The following is a 26885-nucleotide window of genomic DNA, read 5'->3' on the forward strand; positions in this document are numbered from 1 at the left end:
GTTTTTAAAGATCTTGAAAGTGTTCAGGGGAACTGTTGCTTGGGAACAGATAGTTGAGGTGAGCAGTTTACATTTGTATTACTAAAAATTAAACAAAAACTATGGCATAAGACAATATATTCTGCAACTTGCAATATGTTAAGTAAACATCTCATGAAATAAGCACAAAGTTCTCTTTTATCATATAAAAAGCTTCCATATTAACCCCTTTTATCTTAATCCCTCACAAAAACTGAAATTGAAGTGGAAAGGTTGCTGCTAGTGTTCACACTCCACTTTTTTCTATAATGACTCACTGGGTTTTAAGCAGGATCTTCCCATGCATACAACCAACCTGCTAAAAACCAGTTCAAAACTGAAACTTTCTGCCAAGATACAAAGAGGCTGAAAAAAAAAAGTTTTTAAGTAAGAACGCACAGTACAAAAAAGCTGAAGACAAGTAAGATATAAAAAATCAGTATTTATGTAAAAAAATAATGCATTGCATATTGTGAAATCAGTCAACAACAGCATTCACCTTTACACAGATTTCTAGATTTTCAGACTTCAAAAGGTTACATAGCAAGGAAAAGAGACCGTAACTACATATAAGGCAGACTCCTTCCTAGTTTCCATCCCAGAAATTTATACCCTGAGCCAGCAGGGAGATAAGGAGCAGAATAGGGACTCTGCTTACAACAGAGTATGTCCTTTGTACTCCTACAGTATTTCCCCAGCTCCCATGGATCTGGGAGTCAGAGCCAGCCTGCCTTTGTCAAAGAGCGAGCTACAACAATTAAGCTTCCAAAAGTGGGTTGGGATGAAGGTGCAAGTCAGTGAGCGGATCCTCCACCTTCAACACACAGGAACTTTTTCTGGAATCCAAAACCTCACTGTATGAAGACTTCATCTCAGTTCAAACAGATTATCCAAGTTCAAATACACTATACAAATGCATTTCATACCATGCAAGTTTAAATAATGTTTTACTGTAACACTAGAACTCAGCCTTTTTCTTCATATTTTCCTCTGAAAAAGAGTTTGCATTACATAAGCAGAACTTTTTTTTTTTAACCTAATTAAAGCCTAATCCTTAATCTGCTGTAAATCACTATCACCCTATTGACAACAATGCATTCATGTAGTTGAGAGTCTGCCCCCAAACTCTTTTAAAGCCACGTTATTAAAAAAATATGGTAGCAGGATATAAACCCTAAGAAATCCATCTGATATACAGCTTGATGAAGCATCAGAACTCTGATTACAGCTCTTTGCTTACATGTACTAAATACTCTATAATCATCATCATGGAGGTCTTTTCCAAACAAAACAGTTCTATGATTCTATCATAATCCTTAGTAATTTCCACTGTTTGGGGTTTGGGTTTTTTTCCTACTTGCAAAATGCTCGTAACACCTATAAAGCTACAAAATCATGTAACCAGAAAAAAAAATAATGTAGAGTAGACAACTTCAATCTGAATTTTTCCTAAAAACACAACAAAACAAACCTCAACTCTGCTCTGCCTTTTGGCCACAATGGCTTAACAGCGTTGAAACAAATACTGCCTATTAAAAAGTCTCTGTATCGAGAAACAGAGAAATCTACTATCACATACTAGTCATTCATTTCTCAGATCCTTGTATTTAGTGTGCAGTTTATATCCAAGATAAGCAAGATTGTCAAAACAGTACTTCAACATGTAGGAGATGAACAGACAAAGGCACAGATTGTCGATGATCAATCACATTTCATTAAAAACAGTCTTTTCTGCACTTGTAAACAACTTTGTTTACACAAAGGCTCACACCTTTTAAAGTGAGGTTAACGCTGCTGAATCATTTATTGCTACATTCACAGTTTAACAGAATTTTAGACAATATATGAGGTATACTCCCAAATAGAGCCATCTTCATTTCTTCCTTGTTCATTTGATCACTAGAGAACTGAATTATGCAGACTAAAACTACTGACCACAGAAGCCAGTAACACCCAGCTCACTGGGTGATTACAAGATAAACGTTAGCAGTGATTAAACTTCAAAAGAGCAAAGTCACCTTTGCAGAAAAAAGGTCCTGTTCTTCATTACATGAGTATTTTCTTCATTTTTATGCATTCTAGGTAAGCTCTGGCCACATTAAGAGCTGATTCAAGCCATATTAGAAATTTTGCACCTTTTGACCAGTATGTTAATTCAATCTCTTGATTTAACAGTTTGGAGTAAAGATCACCTTCCCTTTGATCTTCTGGCATACAAGTCTCTTATGCTTTTTGTCAGCTGCTTTATGAACACTCTGTGTACTCTCCCACAGTACGTGTGCACGGTTTTCTGTAATTCCAGTTCGAGGGGCTGCAACAGGGAATGAACCAGATCATCTCCAAATGAATACTGCAGAGGTTAAGAAAGGAAGATTTATGGTCAACATGGAAGAATGTCACTCAGACTTATTAAAGAGCTTCATAAAACTGCCTTTGAATATTGTCTTTCCTTTCCATAGGTTTATTAAACATTTCCCAGAACTCAGCTTTTGAATGAAATATTTAAAATAGTCTATAATGCTTTCAGTAAGCCTCACCAGCAAGATTTCTTTTGAGAAACCCAAAACATAAGGAAATTAAACTATGTAGACAGGCCACAAGGAAATTCACAATTAAAAATGTGCAGACCAAAATGATTTCTGGTTATTCGTTTGCTGAAGAGCAACTTTCCTGAATGGCATATAGCTTTTGAGGAACACCATTTCTTGGAACAATCAAATTATAATGAAACAGCGTTATGAAAAAGTGGCACACTGCTGAAGTTTCATTCAGCTGAGTGATGGTCAAACACATACTATGTTTAGCATGGACATGAAATGAAGCTGTTAATTCAACAGCACAATAGTTTCTTATAAACAAATGATAAGCTAAACCAGCATTTCAAAGCAATGTTATTTTGTTCATCTTATTACCACTGAATCAGTAGTGGTTTACATACTTTCTCTGACACATTCATAAAGCAAATGGGATCATAAATAAAAAGAAGCAAATTTTTCTTCTGTTTTTGACAATGCTCAAAGGAAACAAAGAAATCTTATTTTTATGGAGAAACACTCACTTTCCCCGCAATGTATTCTCAGACCCCCAAAAGTACTTCCTTCATTTTTATATCCATATGACAACATGTAATAAAGCACCATTAAAATATACTATTGATTTTTTGAAGGTTATACACACACAATAGCCTGCTATATTAAAATGGGCATCAGTGCTAAATTTTACAGCTCTTCAGTGAGTATGCTGCTGCAGTGATAAATAGTTTATTAGATGACTTATTTGCAGAATGAAATGTAGTCATCAGGCTTAGTATTTAAAGGAGCAGCAACATATTAATAGACTGAATCTCTACAAAAAATCAAAAGACAGTATTAAAAGCAATTATTTTCTACAATCCAAATCTAGTTGCAATTAAATGTTAACATGCTGCAGTAAATACAAACCAGCTTTGTGAAGAAGGGGATTTTTCTGCTTTTTAAAACCTCCAGAAAAATGAAGCATCTGGTGATCTCCAAATGCTCATGCAAAGTTTACTACATGTACTTATCAAAGGAGGAGGAAATAGTGTCTTTTAAATAGACATTGACAGCTATAGGCAATGTTTTAGAATCCCAGCCTAGACATATTCTGTACCATGTGTCAAAAGATGTTCCTCACAAAAGGAATATATTCAAGCAGGTAAGTGAAAAATCAGTGAAATACTCAACATCACTTAAAAGAGACAAAAAAATTGTTGCAAACAAGGTAAGTATCCACAACACATACAAAATGCATGCATCACTGTTAAAAAATACTTAAAAAGGCTTCACACAGCTATGGTACTGAAAACACTTACATTTTTTATTGCTTCATAGACAGCCCTAAACGTTGGTTGTTTATCATCATGGTAAACACCTCTATTTCCATGAAGAATAAATATACCTTCTTCTTCAGCTTCCTTACAATTGCTTCCATAGATACAGTGGTCAGGCCGATAATTCCATTGGCAAGGAAAGACATAAAGGCTTTCTGCAGAAAAATAACAACTCTGTATCAAGTATGAAAAAATAACATTTTAGGAAATACACTAATCTTGCCTTTTTTTTTTTCCTTCTTAGCCTGCTTCATAGATTTCTATACAGTTGTTTTGAAACTTAACACAAGCATCCTCCAGTACTGTTTCTCCCAGTAAACACTTCCAGGAAATTACGTAAGTTAAAAGTCCCTGGAATACTTTCACTGAAAAGTCTGCTAGAAATATTTTCCTGGATTTTTTAATATCAGAAACATCGTTAGATGAACATGAGCCAGCAGTGTGCCCAGGTGGCCAAGAAGGACAATGGCATCCTGGCCTGCAGAATAGTGTGGCCAGCAGGAGCAGGGAGGTCATTCTGCCCCTGTACTCAGCACTGGTTAGGCCACACCTTGAGTCCTGTGTCCAGTTCTGGGCCCCTCAGTTTAGGAAAGATGTTGAGTTGCTAGAATGTGTCCAGAGAAGGGCAACAAAGCTGGTGAGGGGTGTGGAGCACAAGCCCTATGAGGAGAGGCTGAGGGAGCTGGGGTAGCTTGGAGAAGAGGAGGCTCAGAGGAGACCTTATTGCCATCTACAACTACCTGAAGGGAGGATGTAGACAGGTGGGGGTTGGTCTCTTCTCCCAGGCAACCAGCACCAGAACAAGAGGACACAGTCTCAAGCTGCACCAGAGGAGTTTTAGGCTGGATGTTAGGAAGAAATTCTTCACAGAAAGAGTTGTTAGGCATTGGAATGGGCTGCCCAGGGAGGTGGTGGAGTCACCATCATTGGAAGCATTTAGGAAGAGACTGCGTGGGTGCTTGGTGCCATGGTTTAGTTGATTAAATACTGTTGGGTGATCGGTTGGACTTGGTGAACTTGGAGGTCTTTTCCAACCTGGTTTATTCTATTCTATTAGACTTTAAATTAAATGGATTTACCTGGATTGTGAAAAAACATAATGTTCAACAGATCCTGATCACCCCACGTTATGTTCAACTTGTACTTCTTCAGCAGTGGCATAAGAATTTCTCCCCATTGTAACCGGACGGAGGTCATATCGTTCTATTGAAGAAAGCAATGCAAAACACCACATATTCAGCACAATTGTAACTATAAAGAAGGAAATTCCCTACAGAATCACAGCAATTTGTTTTTCAGTGTTACAAATCTCAAAAGTATAAATGGTTTCTTTCTTTTAAAGAAATGAGCACATCTAAGGAAAAAAGTTCTGGACATTTCCAATACATCATCTTATTATCTTATATGGCAAACTAGATACATCATGGCTTTGCCAAGGGCAAATCCTGCCTGACAAACCTGGTGGCCTTCTATGAACATGTGACAACATTAATAGATGAGGGGCCAAGCAACTGATGTCATTTACCTGGACCTGAGCAAAGCGTTTGACACTGTCCCACACCACATCCTGGTCTCCAAACTGGTGAAACATGGGTTTGATGGGTGGACCACTAGATGGAAAAAGAACTGGCTTGAGGGCCACACCCAAAGAGTGGCTGTCCATGGGTCCATGTCCCAGTGGAGGCCAGTGACAAGTGGAGTCCCTCAGGGATCAGTCCTGGCACCAGTCTTGTTCAACATCTTTGTCGGTGACATGGACAGCTGATGTCATAGGATATGGAATACCCCTTTGGTCACTTTGGGTCAGCTGGCCTGGCCATGTCCCCTCCAAAGATTTTGCCCACCCCTCAGCCCACTGTTGGGGGGGGGAATGCTGGAAAAGCACAGCCTTGGTGCTGTGCAAGCAGCAGCCAAAACTGCTGTGTTTTCAATGCCCTTCCAGCTACCACTGCAAAACACAAAAGATGCTATGGGGAGAACTAATTTACTCTCAGCCAAACCCAACACAGCATGTGTGTGTGTCTGTATATATGCATACATATACATACCTGTGTGCATATATTTGTATATATAATGTACTGTACATACACAGAGTCTCAAAACACACAAGACAGATAGTTAGGACCAGAAGAGACAATTTCCATTAGGCACCAAAGAGAGACAGATAGCTAAGATGCTTGTCTGAAATGAATAGCCTTGACAGTTCTGAGAAGATTGAAGCTTGAAGTAGTAAGTGTCTAAAAGACAACTTAATCCTGGAGCAATACACAGAACTACAGGTTTTCTGCCTCTCAGGTAAGCACTATAACCATTGGCTCAACTTTCCAGTTCTCCTTTTCATTTACCCATCTTCTAGGCTCCTCCTGACTCTTACAAATCAACACAACAACAGAGAAAGATGTTTAAAAGGCCTCAAGCAGCTCAGCCTGTGATTTTGGACTGAAGAAACCACAAAACCCAAACTGATCCAAAACTTCCACAGTTTAAATGAGTGCTCTTGCCACTAGACAGCCACACAGAAAGGTCTACAGGCAGCTTTTTAAAAGTACAAAAATTCCCAGAATTTATGTGCTTGAATGTCTTGAATGAATATAAACAAATGTGGACCTTCCTATAAGACAATGAAGCATTTGCTAGTTCTACTGTGCTTGAAATAGTTAATGAAACACAACATGTGAGGGTATCTAAAAGGACCAAAAGCAACTGTAGCATTTCTAGCAAGGGGTATTAGGATAGTCCCTATCCTCTAACTTGGTTTACCTCGCTTCTAAAGGCTTCAGACTAGCAGCTCCTTTGCTGTCAGTTACAAGGAAAGCTATGTTCTATCACACCTACCACGTATAGTCTCAACTACAATAAACCCTTTTCAAAGTTTTGCTGTGAGGTTGCAGTTTTTCTTATTGAACAATCTGCCTTTTAAGACATTCAAGGAATTTGAATGTACAACAGTACAGACAACTCCACAAACAGCATGCTTGCACATGTTGGGGCCCTGTGACACTCCACAAACTTCTGGGACCACGCTCTAGGTACTAGAGGTGCATAAACTAAATGGTTCCCCTGTTGAGTGCCCTCGAAGTCAATACTTTGATGATCAGTATCATACAAAAGAAATTAATTTCCTGCTTAGGAAATTACCCAGGCTGCACTATCTAGCCAAGATATGAGAGGAGAATGATCCAGCACTACCATTCTCAAGTTTAGGTAACCTAGGACCTCTGATTAGACATCCTCAAACTTTTCTGACTGGGCTGAGCATACTACTGCAAGTATGTGATACTGTAGGACACTTTTCCAATCTGTCCAATAGGTGGAAGGACTAAGCAGCATGGGTTAGACATCATGAGGAAGTCCCCTGTCAGAAATAATTCTGAGCCTGCAAGTAACAAAAAGTGTCCCCTGATAAGTATGGTGATCACAGGCAAGAAGATCTAACACAGAGTCTTAGTATGCAAACCACACTCTAGAGAGTACCTCTACCAATTCAAAGCTTGAACAAATAACAAACATTACACTTTCCAGAAATATACAAAGGCAGAGGCAAAACACCTGGATACTCAGCATTTGTTATACATGGGCCTGAAAGCTACTCAGCTAAGGTTTTAAATCAAGAAGAGTATCCAAAGAAGACATTTCAAAATGCTTTTGCTGAACCAGAAAATTCACATCGAAACACCATGCACCAGAACACTGTATCTGTATTTACTAGTCAAGATAATCAGACTAAGACTCCAGGATAAACAAACAGGATGATGAAAGCAGGAGAGGAAAAGATAGAGCCACGGAAAGAAGAAAGATGAAATTCAGGCAAGAAATATGTTCTGAACAGCCATGTTAAAACCTGCAAAACAAGTAAAATCAAACAAATAAAAAAACCCAACACTTTTCCCCCAGTCTTCAGAAAAAAAACAACTATACAGAACACACCATTGGTTTTCATTCCTTCTTTTTTTTTTTTCTTTTTACTATCAAATGAGTGTGAAAGAGCATTTATTTGCATCACTGCTCTCAAACATTTGAGGAAAAGCCAGAGTGCACACTTCTGGACAAGTATGAAGTTACAAAGACATGTATTATTCTTAAATTATCTGTATTTCCACAACAAAAATACTTCACTTGCATCTTAACGTTCTTGCTAAGTAGTTTTTAAATTAGAAATGGGGGAGAAGTCTACTGACAAGTTTATATTGCCCTTCCTACGGGTGCACCTTCCACTAGTTTCTGGCTAGCATGATTTTTTCCCTCCCTTAAGCAAACTTAAGCGATAGGTTTTCCCCCTCGCACAACCTGTGAGGACACAGAGGACACAGTCTCCTGTCCTGTCAGAGGACGCAGTCTCAGGCTGTGCCAGGGGAGGTTTAGGCTGGATGTCAGGAAGAAGTTCTATACAGAGAGAGTGATTGGCCATTGGAATAGGCTGCCTGGGGAGGTGGTGGAGTCACCATCACTGGAGGTGTTCAGGAGGAGACTTGATGGGGTACTAGGTGTCATGGGTTAGTTGATTAGGTGGGTTGGATTGGTTGATAGGTTGGACATCATCATCTTGAAGGTCTCTTCCAACCTGGTTTGGTCTATTCTATTTTATTCTTTTGTACTTAGGTTTCAAGTACACAAGAAAAAAAAAAATCCCATCTGTGAAGCAGTGACCATTTCTGCTGCTGCACACACCACTTTAGTGAGTACATTTATTATGAACTGATTTCTCTACAAAAACTATAGCTTCAAAAGGTTCTTAGAGCGACAATCCCCTGATTACAATTTTAAAAGATCAAAACTTGTAAAATGTACAGTTAAAACAACTTACTAAATGCTTTAGCACCACCTCCTGGCCACTCTACTGCATGTATTTTTTAAGTTAGTTTACAGTACACATGAACTGTTTTCTGGGACCTCTGTTATCAACAGACTATCAACTCACAAGCTCCCTCAGAACTAAGGAAAATTAAAACAATGAAGTACACACTTGAAATTCAGGAATTCCAGGTCTTACAGTGAATGCCATTTGAAAAACCCAAGTCAGCTACTATTTTACAACACTGTATTTTTGCAGTTCTGGGCCCCTCAGTTTAGGAAGGATGTTGACTTGCTGGAATGTGTCCAGAGAAGGGCAATGAAGTTGGTGAGGGGTTTGGAACACAAGCCCTATGAGGAGAGGCTGAGGGAGCTGGGGTTGCTTAACCTGGAGAAGAGGAGGCTCAGGGGTGACCTTATTGCTCTCTACAACTACCTGAAGGGTGGTTGTAGACAGGTGGAGGTTGGTCTCTTCTTCCAGGCAACCAGCACCAGAACAAGAGGACACAGTCTCAGGCTGCACCAGGGGAGGTTTAGGCTGGATGTCAGGAAAAAGTTCTACACAGAGAGAGTGATTGCCCATTGGAATGGGCTGCCCGGGGAGGTGGTGGAGTCACCATCATTGGAGGTGTTCAGGAGGAGACCTGATGGGGTGCTTGGTGCCATGGTTTAATTGATTAGGTGGGTTGGATTGGTTGATAGGTTGGAGGCGATGATCTTGAAGGTCTCTTCCAAACTGGTCTATTCTACTCTATTCTATTCTACTCTTCCAATCACATGAAAAATAGTTTGAAAAACACTGTCCCACCAGGATTTGAAACAGGATTAGAATTAAAAGATACAAACACACAGAAAACACACTGAAGGCAATATATATACCTTGAAATACTTTCTCCTGATACGTGTCATATTCATTAACATGACTCCAGAATTTATCCCGGTTACTCCATAATAGGGGTGTCTAGCAAAGCGATTATACCAGCCGATACGAGGCTCTTCATGCTCCGGTGCCATTGCAGCAATTTGTGTGGAGTTGAACTTTCCCAGAAAAGACCAAATATCATCAACAGGTCTCAAAAACAGGATGTCGGTGTCAACGTACAGCAGCGAATCCACATTTTTCAGGATTAACTGTGAGGGAAACAAAATTCAAACCAAACTTTAAAGGTTTATTGAGCTTCTCTTTGTAAAGCAGAAGTTGCAGTCATTACACAATAATGTTTAATACACATTCACTTTAGACTAACAGTTTGCAGGCAGCGCAATTCCCACCTTCTCTCACTTTTGAGAATTTTTGTAGAGTGAAACAGAGGTTTTATACAGAATAGTAATGCAAAGGCACTCAGTCTACATTTTATGTCCCAGGGCTCCTGAGGAGTAGGCTGCAGGCCAGGCGAAGCATTGCTGAACAAGAGCTCCTATCTTCCTCCTGTTCCATTGCTTTCCTGTGCATTTAATCAAACAAAGAAGAGGTTGTAAGGGAGCCCCAGAAGAGACAGTATTTGGGAGACAGCTGTCACCTTGGTAACTCACCTAGACTGAACTGTAATTTCTGATGTGTCTTAGCCAGGAAGAGAAAAGGCTGCTTAAAACACTGGCAACAATAACCCACTTCTTGTTTCATTTTCTCTTAACACCTCTCAGATCCCCACATACAGAAAACTTTCCAACTAAAAGCAGAGGAGGCTTAAGAAATCCTTGACTCCAAGAGGATGGCATGACCTCTACCTCTCACTGAAGATACAGTGCCATTACGAAACAAGTGAGAAAAGAACTTTTATTCAATAATGTATAAGTGCCACAGAATTCAGATGCATTTTTAGGATGTCATAAAAGTAACTTTAAGGAGTAGTAGTAATTAATTTGAAACTAAACTGAAATTAGATCAATGAGGATAGCTTTTTGCTTCATAAACAGACTTCCATAATTCTATTACAGAATAACTTACTGGCAAGAATAGCCTTTGTGAAGCACATGGCTTAAATAATTTCTTCCATTCTGCTGCACTCTCAGTTGGAAATGTTATTGGATATAACGTGTAATTAACTTTTCCTTCATAGGGGAAGTCATCAAGCTATGTGAAAAGAAGAGATCACAAAAATTACTTCAGCTCAATTCTATTACAAAAAATGAAATCAATCTCTCATTCAAAGTGATAACTGAACACAACTGCAACACCTCTCTTCCGTAACAGAAACGCTTCTTCAACTACAGGAATCTGACTTGTGTTCAAATACTTGAACAAAAAGTGTCACCTGCAGGCCACTCTGAAGAAAACACAGTGTATCAGATCACATACAATGTAAGTAAATTAAATCAGTATTTAGAAAAAGTAAATATATATATTTTCCCCCCGCCATTCTTAACTAGTTTCCACAGGAGATATACCAATGAATCCCTCTGCAGCTTAAAATAAATATACCCAAACTTTACCACTGTTACTGCTTGCATGGCAAGTGCATATACATCAGTATGCATAACATAGTAATGTCATGGTACAACATTTTAAGCATGAAAACAGTAAAATCCTCCACAGGTATACACTAGTCAGCTTCTGATACTGCTATGCTCTAGTCAAAATATTGTATTAACTGGAATTTACTAAAATTAGACATAACCATATCTATGATTTTCAAATACTGATGTTTCACTTCGTTTTAAACAGACAATGTAAGGGTGACTCATGCTGTTAAGCACAGGGAGAAAAAGGACAGATCTCTATTTCCTCATGTACACCCAAGTCTAAATAAGCTCACAGGAGATAACCAGTTAGCATTCAGAACTTAACAGATTCAAGATGACAAATCAGGATGTTTTGGTCTGTGTCTACAAAAATCTTTGCTACCAGCAACCATCATTTTTCTGCAGGGAAAAAAAAAATTAGTTCCCATCCAACATTATGAGAGACTTGCATATTACCTAATTTTTAGAGCTTTGCATTCCTGTCAGAATATCCACAACTACTACCCAAGAAGTAGAGAAATTGCTACATATTACTCAGAGTGTACTACAAATTCATTAAATTGGGTACTTACTATGTCTTTGAAACTCTCGTGCAATTGGTCCTCAGCAAAAATATGAAAGTGGAGAGGTTTGATGCTGAAAATAATGGCTGATCTCAACATAGTAACAGTCTCCTCCAGTCTTTCACCACAGGCCACCACTGCTAGATGCATTTTCTCAGAAGGATGTGTTTTCGTATAATCGTATCTGATATAAAAACATTTTTTCATTTGACACGATTTCTAGCTCTTGCTTACTGCAGCATTCAATCTAACAAAATATTCAGCAAATGATAAACACAAAGTACAGCATTACACCCTGTATATAACCTTACGTTTAACTTGGACTGCTCTCATATTCACTCCCACTATCCCAGACTATGAGGGAAAAACAAAGTAGGGAAGAGCCATACAGAAACTAAAATGAAGTGGGGTTGTAGTGAGGCAGAGGTTGGTCTCTTCTCCCAGGCAACCAGTACCAGAACAAGAGGGCACAGTCTCAGGCTGCACCAAGGGAGGTTTAGGCTGGGGGTTAGGAGGAAGTTTTACACAGAGAGAGTGATTGCCCACTGGAATGGGCTGCCTGAGGAGGTGGTGGGGTCGCTGTCGCTGGGGGTGTTCAGGGCGAGGCTTGACAGGATGCTTGGTTGCATGGTTTAGTTGATTGGGTAGTGTTGGATGATAGGTTGGACATGATGATCTCGAAGGTCTCTTCCAACCTGGTTTATTCTATTCTATAGTAATTTTTTTTAGTGATCTTATTATCCATTACTGACTAGCAAGGAATTCCATCAAAGTAGCTATGTTAAAGTAAAGATCACATGAAGTTACATGGAAATGTAAACAGCTGACAACACACTAAGTCTATGCACGCATTCATTTTCCCATCTTTCCCTGGACTAAGTATAGCAACATGACACATAAAAAGAGTTAATCTCAGCAGCAGAAGTGAATGATTCTATGATCTTGGGTTGAAAGGGAGGAAACTGATAGCACAAACAGCCTTGGGGGATCTCCTGGTGCTCCTAGTGGTTCTGGAGAATCCCTCATCTACACTAACCACATGCACTGCCCACATCCTTGGGGCTAAACCACTGCAAGCTGTGGGGATTTGGAATTCCTTTCTTTCTGAAGACAGCTGTCCAGCACTTATGGTAAGAAATGCCTGGTATGTACTATACAGGGTACATTTCAAGTAATTTTATTATTTTAATACAACAGGCTAAAATTATCCCTGGATAAATATCATTAGCTTGGTGACAAACACAGGAGGCATACTAAACCTAAACCAACCTTCTCCTAGATTTCCTATATATTTATGCCAACAGAAAAGCGTTCAAAGGTTTTCAAGATCAATCAACTCAAACCCAGTCTTCAGAACAGTATTCTGTGCTTGAGCTATTCACATGGACTGTTGGACCATGGAGACTAACAGAACTAACAGTAACTGAAATTTTAAATTACAAGATGAATTCCCAGTTATGCTGACAGAAAACATTCTCAAGTAAGAATACATTTCCCCAAAGTAGTATAAGTTGAGATAGGCTTGGCAAACTCAGCACCCATTCTTGGAAACTGGCCAAAGAGTGACACTTCAAAACAGAAAATAAACAGATTTGTTTCTTAGCACGATCTCCACCCAACGTACGTATGTAAAACATTTAGACACCAGTTTTCTCTCATACTGACAAAAGACAATATGAAAATATGTCTTTTTTAAGGCATAGAAGAGTAACATAGGGAGGTCTGGACTAGATGACCCACAAATGTCCCTTACAATCCAGTGCATTATTTGATTCTATGATTATTTTGAGTTCCATGAGGCAAAATACAAGCAAAGATATCACTAGAAAACTGATGGAAGTTTAATGCCATAAATAACGGCTGCATTTAAAAAACATTCTGAGTTTTGGAAGAGTTGAATGCCTCAAAACTAGAAAATTCCAGCATTGCAGAGATTTAAGCTTAGTAGAATTTTAATTAGAATATACAGATAGTCTTAAATTAAATATCACATGGATGAAAGACATCACAGGTAGGATTCAGATCCAAAATAAGACACCTAAACAAAGATGTTGGTATATGAGATTGTGTCCAAGGTCTCATTAAAGCCAATGTAGACCCAGTGAGCAGGGTATGTTGCATAAATAACAATTAATTTTATTTCAACATAAATACCCAGAACTTGAGTCAATTTTTTAACATAGGTATAGTGCCATCTAATAAGCTCTAGAATACTTCATCTGACCCCTAGGTGCCACTCCAAAAGGACTGGGGATCTCAAAGATCACATTACATCTACTAGACCTAGGGAGACGTCTAGGATACTCATGTGCTTCTAGGTTAACTCCAGCCACTTACTTCTTGGCAACTTAACAAGCTAGTCAGCTGCATCATTCTCTACACACTTTCAATTTTAATGAACACTTAAGATGTACTTGACATAGACATCTATATGCAGATAATTTAGTCCAGATGGAAACCCTTTGTAAATCTTGCAGCAACACCTGAAAAATTAGTTCCAGGTTAACAGGGAGGGAAAAAAATGAGACTCTAAGAATCTTTAAATGTAATGGAGGCATGCCCATTCAGACCTTTATACATAAAGCTAATTTAAACATTACACCATGTAGTAAGTAGCTAATGTAAAAAACACAAAGCACCCTGAATGTGATGAGGGTAGCTGAAACCCACAAGTAAGTACACTGCTGCAGTCTCAACAAGCTGCAAGCAGCAGATTAGCCTCATCACTAATCCACTGAAAAGGGAATTACAGTAATTAAGCCCTGAAGTCAGGAAAGCCTACAGTGATATTGCAAGGTCATGTGAAAAATAAGGGCACAACCTACCCCAACTGCATAGCTGAAAGCCAAGCTCCTTAACCACATGTAAGTACATGGCTTTCCATGAATAAGGTATGATGAAAATTACCTCAAAGCAACTCTAAAACACATTGAGATTCAAAGACTGTATTTTATTACTTTCACAGCTAGTGAAATCTGTGAATAAAAAAACAATTCAAGCTACACAACAAAACCCAGACAGCTCATTTTATAATGCTTTTACAGCCATTTTGTTCAGTCTTTGTTCTACAAGTTCCTGACTTCATCAATTCAACTTTAAGATGTGCTTTAAAACATTTTTTTTTTAAGACAAAACAATATTTAGAAAAAGCTAATAACTGAATTTCAGGTTGCACAATATGGGGAACAGCTGGACTCAGAGCCATCTAAGTCCACAATACAAACATTGGCCATTGGAGAGAGCCACCATTCCCTCCGGGTGCTACCCACCAAGACAGGCATGAGGTATATCTGTTTTCACAGACATTATAACGGGAGTAGTTAGGAGACTCCAGAACTGTGGTTCTTGCTCCAGACTCAATGAAGAGACATCCTTTAGTAATTACAAGCTGCATTTGAGTTCCCTGCATACAGATCACTGGCGATCACAACCTTTGTTAATAATCAGGCCTCAGTGCTGCTCCTCTCCCTTACCTATATATCTTGCTCCACTCCCTGAGGGAAATCACTGCTCCATCTTCACCCAGAGACATTAAATACTTAGCTCTTGTGCTAATCTTCTGCTACCAGCACCTTTCATCACTTTTCCCTCCTCCTCCCACTAGAAGCAGCATAAAGTTTAAGTTGTCCAGCAGAGCTTATGAGCTTGAACTCTGTAGTCTCACCTTCAGTATCAACATACTCCATCCACAGAGCCAGTTATCTATGCCATGATTCATCTCACCCCCTTCTTCATGATGTGTACTTAACTTCAGTCTTTACCCTAATTCCTTTCAAAACTGTCACCTCTCAACTCCTCTACTACTTCTTCCTGAATTTTCCAGCCTATTATAACCTTTTCCCCATCTTTCTTCCACTGCTCTCCACTGAAGTTAGTCATACAACTACCTCACCAGGAGACAGGGAAAGGAAAACCTTGTTCATTTAGACAGCCCTGGGTCTGGTTATGACCTAATGATACAAAAATTTTCAGAAACACAGATTTTAATTTATTTTTTCAGCAATTCAGTAGCTGAGTTGGCCATGAACACAATCCAGTGTTATTGACAAGAACTCTAATTTGTCTGAATCTGAGTGAGTTTGGTATCAGAGTATCACAGCTCTGATATCAGAGCCTTATGGAACCTCAAGTCCAGGTTACAAAAAGTGTAAAGACACTTTCAAAAGTGAGGAGATACTTTTCAATAAAAAAACCCCAAAAGCTCAGAGGTAACATGGAAAGCACAAAAATGCAAATGCTAATTGTAATTTCTAATTCCTAGTAGCCTGATATTTTGGTGTGGGAGAACTCCCAAGGAGAAACTGGAAAAATTAAACACAAACTGTATTTTAGTAAGATTTTTGGACAGACAGCCTTAATCTGTAAAGAAAAAGAATCTCCAATAATGTGGCAGTCCTGGTTCCAGTGGGGAAAAAGAAATCCTCTGGTAATTAAAATGGAAGAGCAAAGAATACACCTGTAATCCAACAGAAGATAGGAAGCCATGACAGGATTTGAGTGTTCAGGAACAAATAAGAGAACTTCATTTGCCTGAGGACACTAATTATATGTAAGTGTCAGTAAAAATGAATGAAATAAAACACTGGAGAGAGAGCACCACACATACTCCCAAGAGAAAAAATAAACAATTGAAACAATCCACTTTGACACTGTGAAGCAAATACATACACTTTAAGCTTGAGAAGCCTACGGCCAGGTACAAGTCTTGCCCTGAAATTTTTGTGTTAAAGGGCAGACCTTCGTTCTGTACTGATTAATTCTGATGTGGGGTTAATAACCTCTGACAGAGTGCCATGGGTTCAGCCAGCTGAAACAGCTAATGGTATTTGATACCATGCGGATGTCATGACAGGTTTATAATGAAGCGCTGGCTGGAGAAAAGGATCACGGGGCTTGGAGTTGAGGCTGCAACCTGAGATGCTTCCTGTTTCCAGGTGCTTCATTCCAGCTTCTGGTTTTGGGGTGGGGAGGCTTGGAGTCTCAACCCCTTTGCTGGCTTGGATGCTGCACTTTTCCAATTGCTGGCTTCTTTACTTATTGGTTTTGCTGGTTTGAATTGTTTACTCATTCACACACTATTGTGCACTGTATTGTTTAGCATGGAGAGGAGGAGGCTCAGGGGTGACCTCATTGTTCTCTACAACTACCTGAAGGGTAGTTGTAGCCTGGAAGGGGTTGGTCTCTTCTCTCTAGCAACCAGCACCAGAACAAGAGGACACAGTCTCAAGCTGTGCCAGGGGAAGTTTAGGCTCGAGGTGAGGAGAAAGTTCTTCACTGAGAACTCCAGGAGGATCTGCTCCCATGAATGCCCAACGTATGCTCAATGAATCTCCTACATGGTTTTCAAGAACCTGTCTGTTAAGACACTGGCTTATGTTTAAAGATGCACACCATGACACACTGTGTTTTAAATTAGCATTACTAGGTTAATTAAAATTATAAAGTAATAATTTGGTAGTAGGATATGGAGGTATGTTTTGATGGGTTGCAATTCTAGAACCTTCACTGCATCCCAGCTCAACTTGGAAAAACAAGAAAGCATACCTCAAATCATATCATCACTAAAATACTAATCAGAGAACCTCTCCTCCACAGGAAATGCAAATTATATTTATCAGAATATGCAGAAGAAATATTTTCATATAATCATCCTATATTACTTCAAACTTGGCACCACGATGTGCCTCAGAAAAACAAGTGGTAGATATGTAAATACAATACAGATAGCTTATTTATCACAGCTATTTTTCTTTTAATGCTTTGTATTTAATCTAAATTTTTTTTAAAATCACTAATCAGCCTAACCCTGCAACCTTCAGTTTCTAGAAAAGCAAACAGGTAAAGAAGGCAACAAAGCCTGCACTGATTAGAAATCAACTATTAGATCATTTCTACAGTTATTAGAAGTAGGATCAAGGTAACTACAGAAATAATTTGGATTTGAAAGTGATGAAGATTCTATTTTTTACTCAACTTATTGGCTTCCTACTGCTGCAGTGAATTAAAAATAGGTCATAATCAGAGCTTATTTTGTAAAAGGATGCTAACGATACCAGTGCATAGGATGTCCAAATGTCATCCCTTCAATTACAAACTCAATTAGTAGATTAGGTTTGAAGTTACAATATGTAAATAGTCTAAAAATTGACTATCACAGAGTCACAGAATCACCAAGGTTGGAAGAGACCTCAAAGATTATCAAGTCCAACCCATCACCACAGACCTCATGACTAGACCATGGCACCAAGTGCCATGTCCAATCCCCCTCTTGAACACTTCCAGGGATGGTAACTCCACCAACTCCCCTGGGCAGCCCATTCCAATGCCTAACAACTCTCTCTGTGAAGAACTTTCTCCTCACCTTGAGCCTAAACTTCCCCTGGCACAGCTTGAGACTGTGTCCTCTTGTTCTGGTGCTGGTTGCCTGGGAGAAGAGACCAACCCCCTCCTGCCTACAACCACCCTTCAGATAGTTGTAGACAGCAGTAAGGTCTCCCCTGAGCCTCCTCTTCTCTAGGCTAAACAATCCCAGCTCCCTCAGCCTCTTCTCATTAGGTTAATTTATTGAAACAGTAAGAACAGAACACCAGAATCTCAAAAACTGATTTATGATCCAGAAACATGTTGTTCACTTTTATGGATTAATCCCAGGCCAAATACAGTATTTAAGGTAAGGGTCAGTGCAGTTCAAGGACCAGACTGACATTTCTATGAAAAGCAAACTCATTGGAATCCCCATTATTTTGTTGACACATTTATAGGCACTGGAGTTAGCTATACTGAGATTTTTGTCAGATACATAACTCTTTAAAGTCCAGTTCTATTCTACACCTCACTACATTAACTGAATTTAACAAGAACACAAAGGCTTAAGTCAACCCAGGATCGAATTATTGGGAGTAAGATGCTATGGTAAAACTGCCTTTCCTTTCCTTCCCTTTCAAAAGACAGTCAATTTAGAACTACAATTTTGCCCCTTTACAGAAAAAGCTCTCAAGAAGTTTTATCTTCATGAAGAATCTTGAAGTGCCCCCATGGGTACAATCTCAGAAAACAAGAATGCCAGACTCCATTTGATGCAGTTAATAAACTTGCAGGGGGGTTATTCCTCCAAAATTCTTACTGCAAACTTGAAAACAGCTAAGTATCTTTTTTTCAAAGCATATTGAAATTCTAAACCCTTCAGTTTCACAGTCTAGTACAATACATATTTTGTTTGAAACAAACAAAATTATAACCCATATCCAAAGCTGAAACTGGACTGCAATGATCTTGTGTTAATTCTAAAAGCCATTGTACAGCAGGACAGCTGTGACCTATTTGCCATCCCAGAACAGTGGTGGGATGACTGTTATAACTGGAGTACTGCAATGAATGTCTATAAGCTCTTCAGAAGGGATAGGCAGGGAAGGAGAGGTGGTGGAGTGGCACTGTTAGTGTTTTGCTCATGTAGAACTCAACAACTGCATTGGTAAGGTCAAGTACTTGTGTAAGAGTTAGAGGAAAGGCCAACGAGGCAGATATCCTGTTGGAAGTCTGTTACAGACCACCCAACCAGGATGAGGAGGCTGATGAGGCATCCTAGAGGCAACTGGAAGAAGTCTCCAAATCTCCACCCCTTGTGCTCATGGAGGACTTTAATTTACTGGACATCTGCTGGAAATAAAACACAGCAGAGAAGAAACAATCTAAGAGGTTCCTGGAGTATATGGAAGATAACTTCCTGACACAACTGGCAAATGAGCCTGCCAGGGGAAGTGCCTCACTGAATCTACTGTTTGCAAACAAAGAAGGACTGGTGGGTGATGTGGTGGTCAGAGGTCATCTTGGGCTTATTGATTATGAAATGCTAGAATCCTTGATTCTTGGTGGGGAGGAGGGGAGAGTCAGTTAAACCACTACTCTCTGGACTTCCAGAGGACAGGCTTCAGACTGTTCAGGACACTGGTTCCTTGGGATACAGTCCTGAAGGGCAAAGGGGTTCAGGAAGGCTGGACGTTCTTCAAGAAGGAAGTCTTAGAGGTGCAGGAACAGGCTGTCCTGATGTGTCATAAAACAAACTGCTGGGGAAGACGACTGGCCTGGCTGAACAGGAAGCTCTTGCACAGGCTCAAGAAAAAAAAGGAGTTTACCATCTTTGAAAAGAGGGACAGACAACTCAAGAAAGCATACCATCTAGTTAGGTCACACAGAAAGAACATCAGAAAGGCAAAAGCACAGTTAGAACTCAACCTGGGTGCTGCTGTGAGGGATAACAATAAAGGTTTTTACAAATACATTCACAATAAAGAGAAAGCCAAGGAAAATGTCCAGCCTTTATTGGATGTAGGGGGGAACATTGCTATCATGGATAAAGAAAAGGCTGAGGTACTTAATGCCACCTTTGCCTCAGTCTTTAATAGCCAGACCCATTATCCTCAAGGTATTCAGCCTCCTGGGTAGGAATGGAGAGCAGCATCAACTCCCCATAAGCCAGGAGGAAACACAACCTGTTATGCCACCTGGACACTCATAAGTCTATGGGGCCACAGGAGATTCACCTAAGAGGGCTGAGGGAGATGGCAGAGGAGCTTACCAATCTGCTTTCCATCACCTCTCACAAGTCCTGATTAACAGGGGAGGTGCCAGACAATTGGAGGCTTGCCAACATGACACCCATCTACAAAAAAGGGCCCAAAGAAGGATTCAGGGAACTACAGGCCTGTTAGCCTGACCTCAGTAGCAGGAAAGATTATGGAATGCTTGGGTGCACCCACACGGCAAGCGCAGGATAGCCGTAGATCAGGCCCAGTCAGCATGGGTTCATGAAAGGCAGGTCCTGCTTGACCAGGCTCATCTCCTTCTATGACCAGGGGACCCACCTAGTGAAAAGAGAAAGGCTGTGGATGTTGTCTATCTGGTCTTTAGTACAGCCTTTGACACTCTCTCTGACAGGACTCTCCTTGAGAAACTTGCAGCCCATTCTTTACTGGATGAAAAACTGGCAGGACAGCTGGGACCAAAGAGTTCTGACAGAGTTAAATCCAACTGGCAGCTGGTCACAGCTGGTGTCTCCCAGGGCTTGGTGTTTGGGCCAGTTCTGTTTAACATCTTTAGTAATGATTTGGATGAGTGGATTGAAAGCACCATCAGCAAGTTTGCAGATGACACTAAATTGAGCAGGAGTGTGGACCTGCTCGAGGGTAGGAAGGCATTGCATAGAGATCTGGACAGGGTACACATCTATGGTCTGAGGTCAATGGAATGAGGTTTAACAAGACCAAGTCACAGTTTCTGCACTTTGGTCACAATAACACTATATAGGTTTGAGGCAGAGTGGCTGGAAAGCAGGCCAGTGGAAAAGGATCTGAGGGTACTGGTGGATGCCCAGCAAAACATGAGCTAGCAGTGCACCCAGGTGGCCAAGAGGGTCAATGGCATCCTGGCCTATATCAAAACTAGTGTGTCCAGCAGTAGGAAAGTGCCCCTGCACTCAGCCCAGATGAGGCCACAACTTGACTACTGTGTTGAGTTATGGGTGTCACAGCATAGGAAAGACACTGAGGTCCTGGTGAGTGTCCAGAGAACAGCAACAAAGCTGGGAAGAGTATGAAGGGTATGTCATATGAGGAGCAATTGAAGGAGCTGGGGGTGTGTTCAGTCTGAAGAAGAGAAGGCTAAAGGGAGATCTTATTGTTCTCTAAAACTACCAGAAAGGGGGTTGAAGTGAGGCTGGTGTTGGTCTCTTCCAAGTAACTAGCGATAGGACAAGATGATATGGGTTTAAATCATGCCAGGCTAGGTTTAGACTGGACACTAGGAAAAACTTCCTTAACCAGAGAATGGTGAAGCATTGGAACAGGCAGCTCAGTTGGTGTAGTCACCATCCCTGGAGGTGTTCAAGGAGAGTGTAGATGTGGCACTCTGGGATATGGTTTAGTGGTGATAGTAGTTGGGTCACAGTTGGGCTATATGATCTTAGAGGTCTTTTCCAGTCTTAATGATTCTATGATTCCAATACATAAAAGAAAATAAGGTTTAGGCAGCAGGTTTGTATACTGAGCTATTGTAATTGTTTGCTGCTATCCAAAGAGGGAGCACTTTATTCTCTGCCATCTTCACCACCTCCTCTCTTACACAAACTCATTGCAGCTCTCTGAACTTACTAAACAGAGCAAGAAATAAATTTGGAGATAGAGAATCCACTGAAGAGCAGTGAGAAAGACTCAGCAGTCCCAAATTATAGGTGTGGTTCACTAATTGACTAAAGATCAATCTAAGCCATCTCTTTAATTAATTTCTTGGCAACCAATGAGCTTAAAAAGGACTGACAGAACACAAGCAGAGAGGAGTAGGTGACAGATGTAAAGCCTTTCTCAAAATCATGATTTTCAAAAATGTATTAGGTCTCATGAAGCTAAATCTATTTTCTCCCTTTCTTTCCCTAGAAAGATTCAAGCTTCAGGACTAAGGCAACCATATCAAGGGATGATCAGTAAAACTTTAAGACAAAATTACCTACAACTTAAGTTACATACTGAAGATAACTATGCAGTTTAGGAAACACACTGTCAAGCAGCTTAAGGTTTCATTTCTTCCTTTTCTTTTCAAGCTACTTCTGTAATCTAACAGCCTAAAGCATCTGAGCAATAACATCAAAACATTTGAAATGATTGTTAAAGATGCAACTTTAAGGACACAGACTCTGCTTCAACATACTGTACCCTAAAGCATGTTCTAGAAAGGTTGTTTTCAGTCCTTTTGGATGAAATATTCTCCTCAGATTCTACAAAAAGTGTAATTTGAATTAGAAACCCTCCAAACTTAAGTTACCAAATGTGCCTGCCAGTTTTCACCGCAAATTATGACATGGGTACTACTGTGCAGCAAGTTTTATTCATCAAAAATAATTAGTTAATCAGTAACTTTCCAGACTATATTCAGATAAGACTTTTGAGCAAGGTTAACAAGTCTCTATTTAATGAATCAGCATAACTGAAAAAAAAAAAAGCTAATCTTTATAACAACACTTGAGTCTAGAATTTTAAAACCACAGTAAAACAGGAGAAAGCCCAGCTAAAAGCAGCCATAACATAAGCAGGTGAAATGCATATGAAAATATTTTGCTGTATCACCTTGCTATATAGCCAAAAATCATTATCAGCTGTACCTATCTGTAATCAAATAACAAAGTACTGTTTAATAATAGATCCTACCTAAAAGCAGCTTCCCAAAAGCAGTTCATTCCACAAACATCAGAGGGCAGCATCCAATAGGAATTCCAGAAAGATAGAGACACATTCTTACACCTAACAGGATAAGAAAAATAACCTATATAAATGTTACTGATTTTACGGTAAAGTTAAATGGATTTGTTTCTAGCTTAAAAATGATTTGCATTGTTAATTACCTGGCTGAAGACTGGCTATATAATGGCATTTAGACAATGCAAACAAGGTGGATTCTTTTAAGGAATAGTGGTCCCCGTCCTTTAGCCCTTTCTGTCCATACACTTTGAGTCCTTGGGATTTTTGAGGGTCATTACATGTTGTTCTTGGCTTAGTACAAGTCCATAGGTAATAGACTGAAGAGCAGCACTTACTGATGGAAAGTATTCCTTCACCTTTGCAATACCTTTGTCTACTTCAAGTAGAGGAGCAAGTAGAAATTTAATTCTCAAAGTTACATTGTCCATTTAAGCACAATCCTTATTGATCCATTGCTCTATTTGGTGCAAACCTGATTTTTAACCAAAAAAACCCTCAGGGCTTTGCAATACCAATTCATTCCCTCATTTCATAAGAGAGCATTACTCTGATACAGAAATAACCATAATATCTGGCACAAGGTAATAATTTATTGACTTGTACTAACAACTAAAAAAAGCAGGTTTGCCTGGTCCACCACTACATGTTATGCAACAGTAACACAGGAAATCACCAAAAAGAGTAATGGAAATGTGTTTTCAAGGGTTCTGGTGAGGAAAACAACATCAAGATTTAAAATCTTAAATGAGCAAGTAGAATACCGCACAGCAGCTCTTGAGTGCTCCCTCTTACTGCTCTGGTGACAAAAGGCCAATAGTGTTTAACCTCCTTTGCAACTTGGGATGTCAACAAAAGATGGGCAAGAAAACCCATGCAAAAACCCGATGATGGAAAGGTATTAAAGGCCTACAGCTGAGAAATCTAATGCAAGTTGGTTTTGCAAGTTTGAAAGGAATCAGCCTCACCTTGGCAGTGTTAGGTAAAGGTGTAACGGTAAATGTTTCACAAACACCAGATTTGATAGATCAATGTAGCATCAAAAATGACAAACTGCATTTCTTCCTTTTTTCAACAGTTGAGAAAAATGACCTGATAAACACAGTGTTTCACAAAGCCTCGTTAAGTGTTGGGGGGGCAGGGAGGGTGGAGCAGTTCTTTGGTAGACATCGCAGGAAATCCTCACATCCTGTAGATACGTGCATTTGCAAGAATTAGTGAAGTAGTTCTACCTCATGACTTCAGAATGGTCTCCATGAATAAACATCCAGGCACTGGGATAGCTGCACTTCTCTGGGGAAAGTAAACTGTATACAACCATTAGTTCTCTCTTCCAGATTATTTCTTACATTAATCTTTGTGCCTTTCAAAGTTTCACAAAAACTTCAAGGCACATTAAGAGCTTGTGCTAATCTAAAGAACAGCCTTTACAGCTTCCACTGTGTACCTTTTTGAAGTAACTCATTACTTTTGGATAAATTAATAGATTCTTCATTACTTTGGGATAAATTAATAGATTCTTCATTACTTTTGGATAAATTAATAGATTCTCTTGCAAAAACAATTTTCTGGTTTGGAAGCTTGCATTACTGTAACATAGGATGCCTCTTTCAGTTGCCAATTCTTGTGCTTTCTTAGCTGCCTTGAGCTACTGTCCCATCCAGACTAGTAAGGGAAGCTTGAATTAATGCCCAAGTCACTCCTCTAACATATCAGGCCTTTCCAATATCTCATGTAGTACAATTACAAGGATGTCAGCCTTGGATTTGATTCACAAATTTCACATCTGGAACAAAAAATGTTACTAGGATACATGTGTAGGTGATTTACCTCACATTAGACTAAGACTTTTCTCCTGCCAACAGAAGTCTTTCTCAACTGACCTTATACTACCATATTGCATAAAGCTCTCACATAAAAACGATTAAGAGACTGTAATCATTGAACAGCATTTTATTCTTTTGATTCACAATAAGATAATTCAAAATGTCACTCATGAAGATGTTTTTTGGGTGTTTTTTTTTACTTGAAACAAAACTCAAAGAAAGCGTAGACTACAAAGAAGTGCCACAAGTGTTTTACAAAGCTAGGGACACGCACTGTATCAGTTCATCACAGGCACAGTCATCGTCACCTGAGCAAGGTTACTAGTCAGACAGGAATAGTCTCCTTCAGCATTAGGCCTGGGTATTTTGCTCAGACCTGTTACAGATGATGTGATTAAAGGCCAGTATTCACAAATAGAGAGCAGAAAAGATACCAGGTGATGGAAACCCAGCAATCTAACCCAGGCATATGGAGCACCCTGACCTGGCCCCGGTATGGAAAAGCAGTCAGCCCCATGACTACCAGGGAAGATCCACCAGAAGAGACAACAGGAGAGGCTCTCCAGACCACCTTACCAACTACCTACAGAAATTACTGCCTGCAGGAGTGTGTGGCATAAAAGTGAACTGGGAGGGATGAGAATGCAAAAATGGAAAGAAGGTCCAGACACATGCAAGCAGGTTGCCGCCAGTCAGCACAACCAGCCACTGAGGTCAAAGTGCCAGCAGATGAAAAGACAGGTGCAGATCAGAGGCCCATGATCCAGCAGTGACAGAAGCTGGAGAGACATAGCTACACACAGTGCAGGTGTATGTGTTGGTGCACATAATCATTAGCGAGTATCAAGCCAGACTAGCCAGCAAAGGACGGCAAGAGGCTTTGGAGTCAGGTATCAGGCCACAAGGCTGGGCCAGACTTTGCAGAGAAGAGAAGTTGAGCCACTGAAAGACCCTCTTAATCTAGCTACAAGTGACTGCGGTCTGCAGGACAGCTACTGAAAGGACCAGAAGGTCTCAGCCAGCCACCCAAGAAGCCCTGGGGTTTGAGGGTTGGTTAATGTTAAGGCCAGCTGGACCAGCTATCCAAAAGGCCAATTCGCTCAAGACAATCTGGTGGCCAGCTGCCACAGTGCTAAGACCAGGAACTGGAAGGATCTCTGGTGTATTCATTTGTGCATGCATGTGTGTATCCCAGAGGGCCTGAGCTGAACTTCAAGCCTGGTGAGTTTGCCCAGACCAAAAGTATCAGTGACACACATAACAAAACAGTATGGCTGAACTACAGCATAACTTTAAAATGTTTTCTTTCAAGAGGGTCAAATTCATCGACCTCACTGTATTTACAGAACTGATACCAGCTCTACTTCTCAAACATTATCTCCCTAACTGAAGTGCAAAATTGATAAAACTAACTAAAGATGCACTTCTAGAAGCACAGTCTGATAATTAACTGATCTGAAAGTATGTGGAGAAAGTCTGACTTGAAAGGATACTCCACAGACAACAGACTTGAGCACTATTAATTGACATGCATATAGCAAGTAACATTTATTCATCCTGTTGTACTGATTTTTTCACAGCCTTCTCTATCCATAAATCACAGTCACAAAGGAAGACAGGTTAACTACACACACTGGCTTTCGACTGGCTTTGTATCCTCTGGAAGTAGACGCTTGAGTATTTTCCTATTTTCAAGTTTAGATCTATTGTTCATTCAGCACATTATGTATAATAGTACTGACTATTCATTACTACATTTCTCATTGGAAGGACAATTTAACTTCAACATTAATCTTCCTTCACAGCTAAAACACAATATTTAGATTTATTTAACACATTCTTGACATGTTTTCCAGCTATTTATATCAAGTTTCAAGATACACAACTTTAGTTTCTAGTCATCTTACTCCTTGGGCTACTGTAGCCTTTAAAACAAACAACTCCTTACCAAAATGATTACTCAACAAGCTCCCCTGAATTACTATGTTTATTGGAAGATCTTGCCTCAACCTGTAATTCTAGTTTCACTAGGGTACTTCCTCTTTAATTAAAGATTTCTACTTAAAAGCATCATCACTGTTGCAAAATTCTTCCAGGTGTGGTACGATTAAGTTTTATTCAAAGCTTGCAG

At 39.8% G+C, this 26885-nt stretch overlaps 1 protein-coding gene across 2 annotated transcripts in view; it reads right to left on the bottom strand.

Moving 5' to 3' along the window:
- Window positions 1-1056: 1056 nt before the first annotated feature.
- GXYLT1 (glucoside xylosyltransferase 1) overlaps window positions 1057-26885 on the bottom strand; it is a 28828-nt gene continuing 2999 nt past the window's right edge. Inside the window, exons 2-8 of one of the 2 annotated variants that reach the window (XM_054178026.1) lie at window positions 22881-22973; window positions 11695-11869; window positions 10608-10733; window positions 9539-9790; window positions 4948-5071; window positions 3851-4023; window positions 1057-2368 (exon numbers count right to left, since the gene is read on the bottom strand). In XM_054178026.1, the coding sequence (XP_054034001.1) occupies window positions 2207-2368; window positions 3851-4023; window positions 4948-5071; window positions 9539-9790; window positions 10608-10733; window positions 11695-11869; window positions 22881-22973 (1105 nt within the window). In that variant the 3' untranslated portion in view covers window positions 1057-2206. The remainder of the gene's footprint in view (window positions 2369-3850; window positions 4024-4947; window positions 5072-9538; window positions 9791-10607; window positions 10734-11694; window positions 11870-22880; window positions 22974-26885) is intronic. The other variant, XM_054178027.1, reaches the window with a different exon arrangement.

This window comes from Dryobates pubescens, chromosome Z, assembly GCF_014839835.1.
Source record: "Dryobates pubescens isolate bDryPub1 chromosome Z, bDryPub1.pri, whole genome shotgun sequence".
Lineage (NCBI taxonomy): Eukaryota > Metazoa > Chordata > Aves > Piciformes > Picidae > Dryobates > Dryobates pubescens.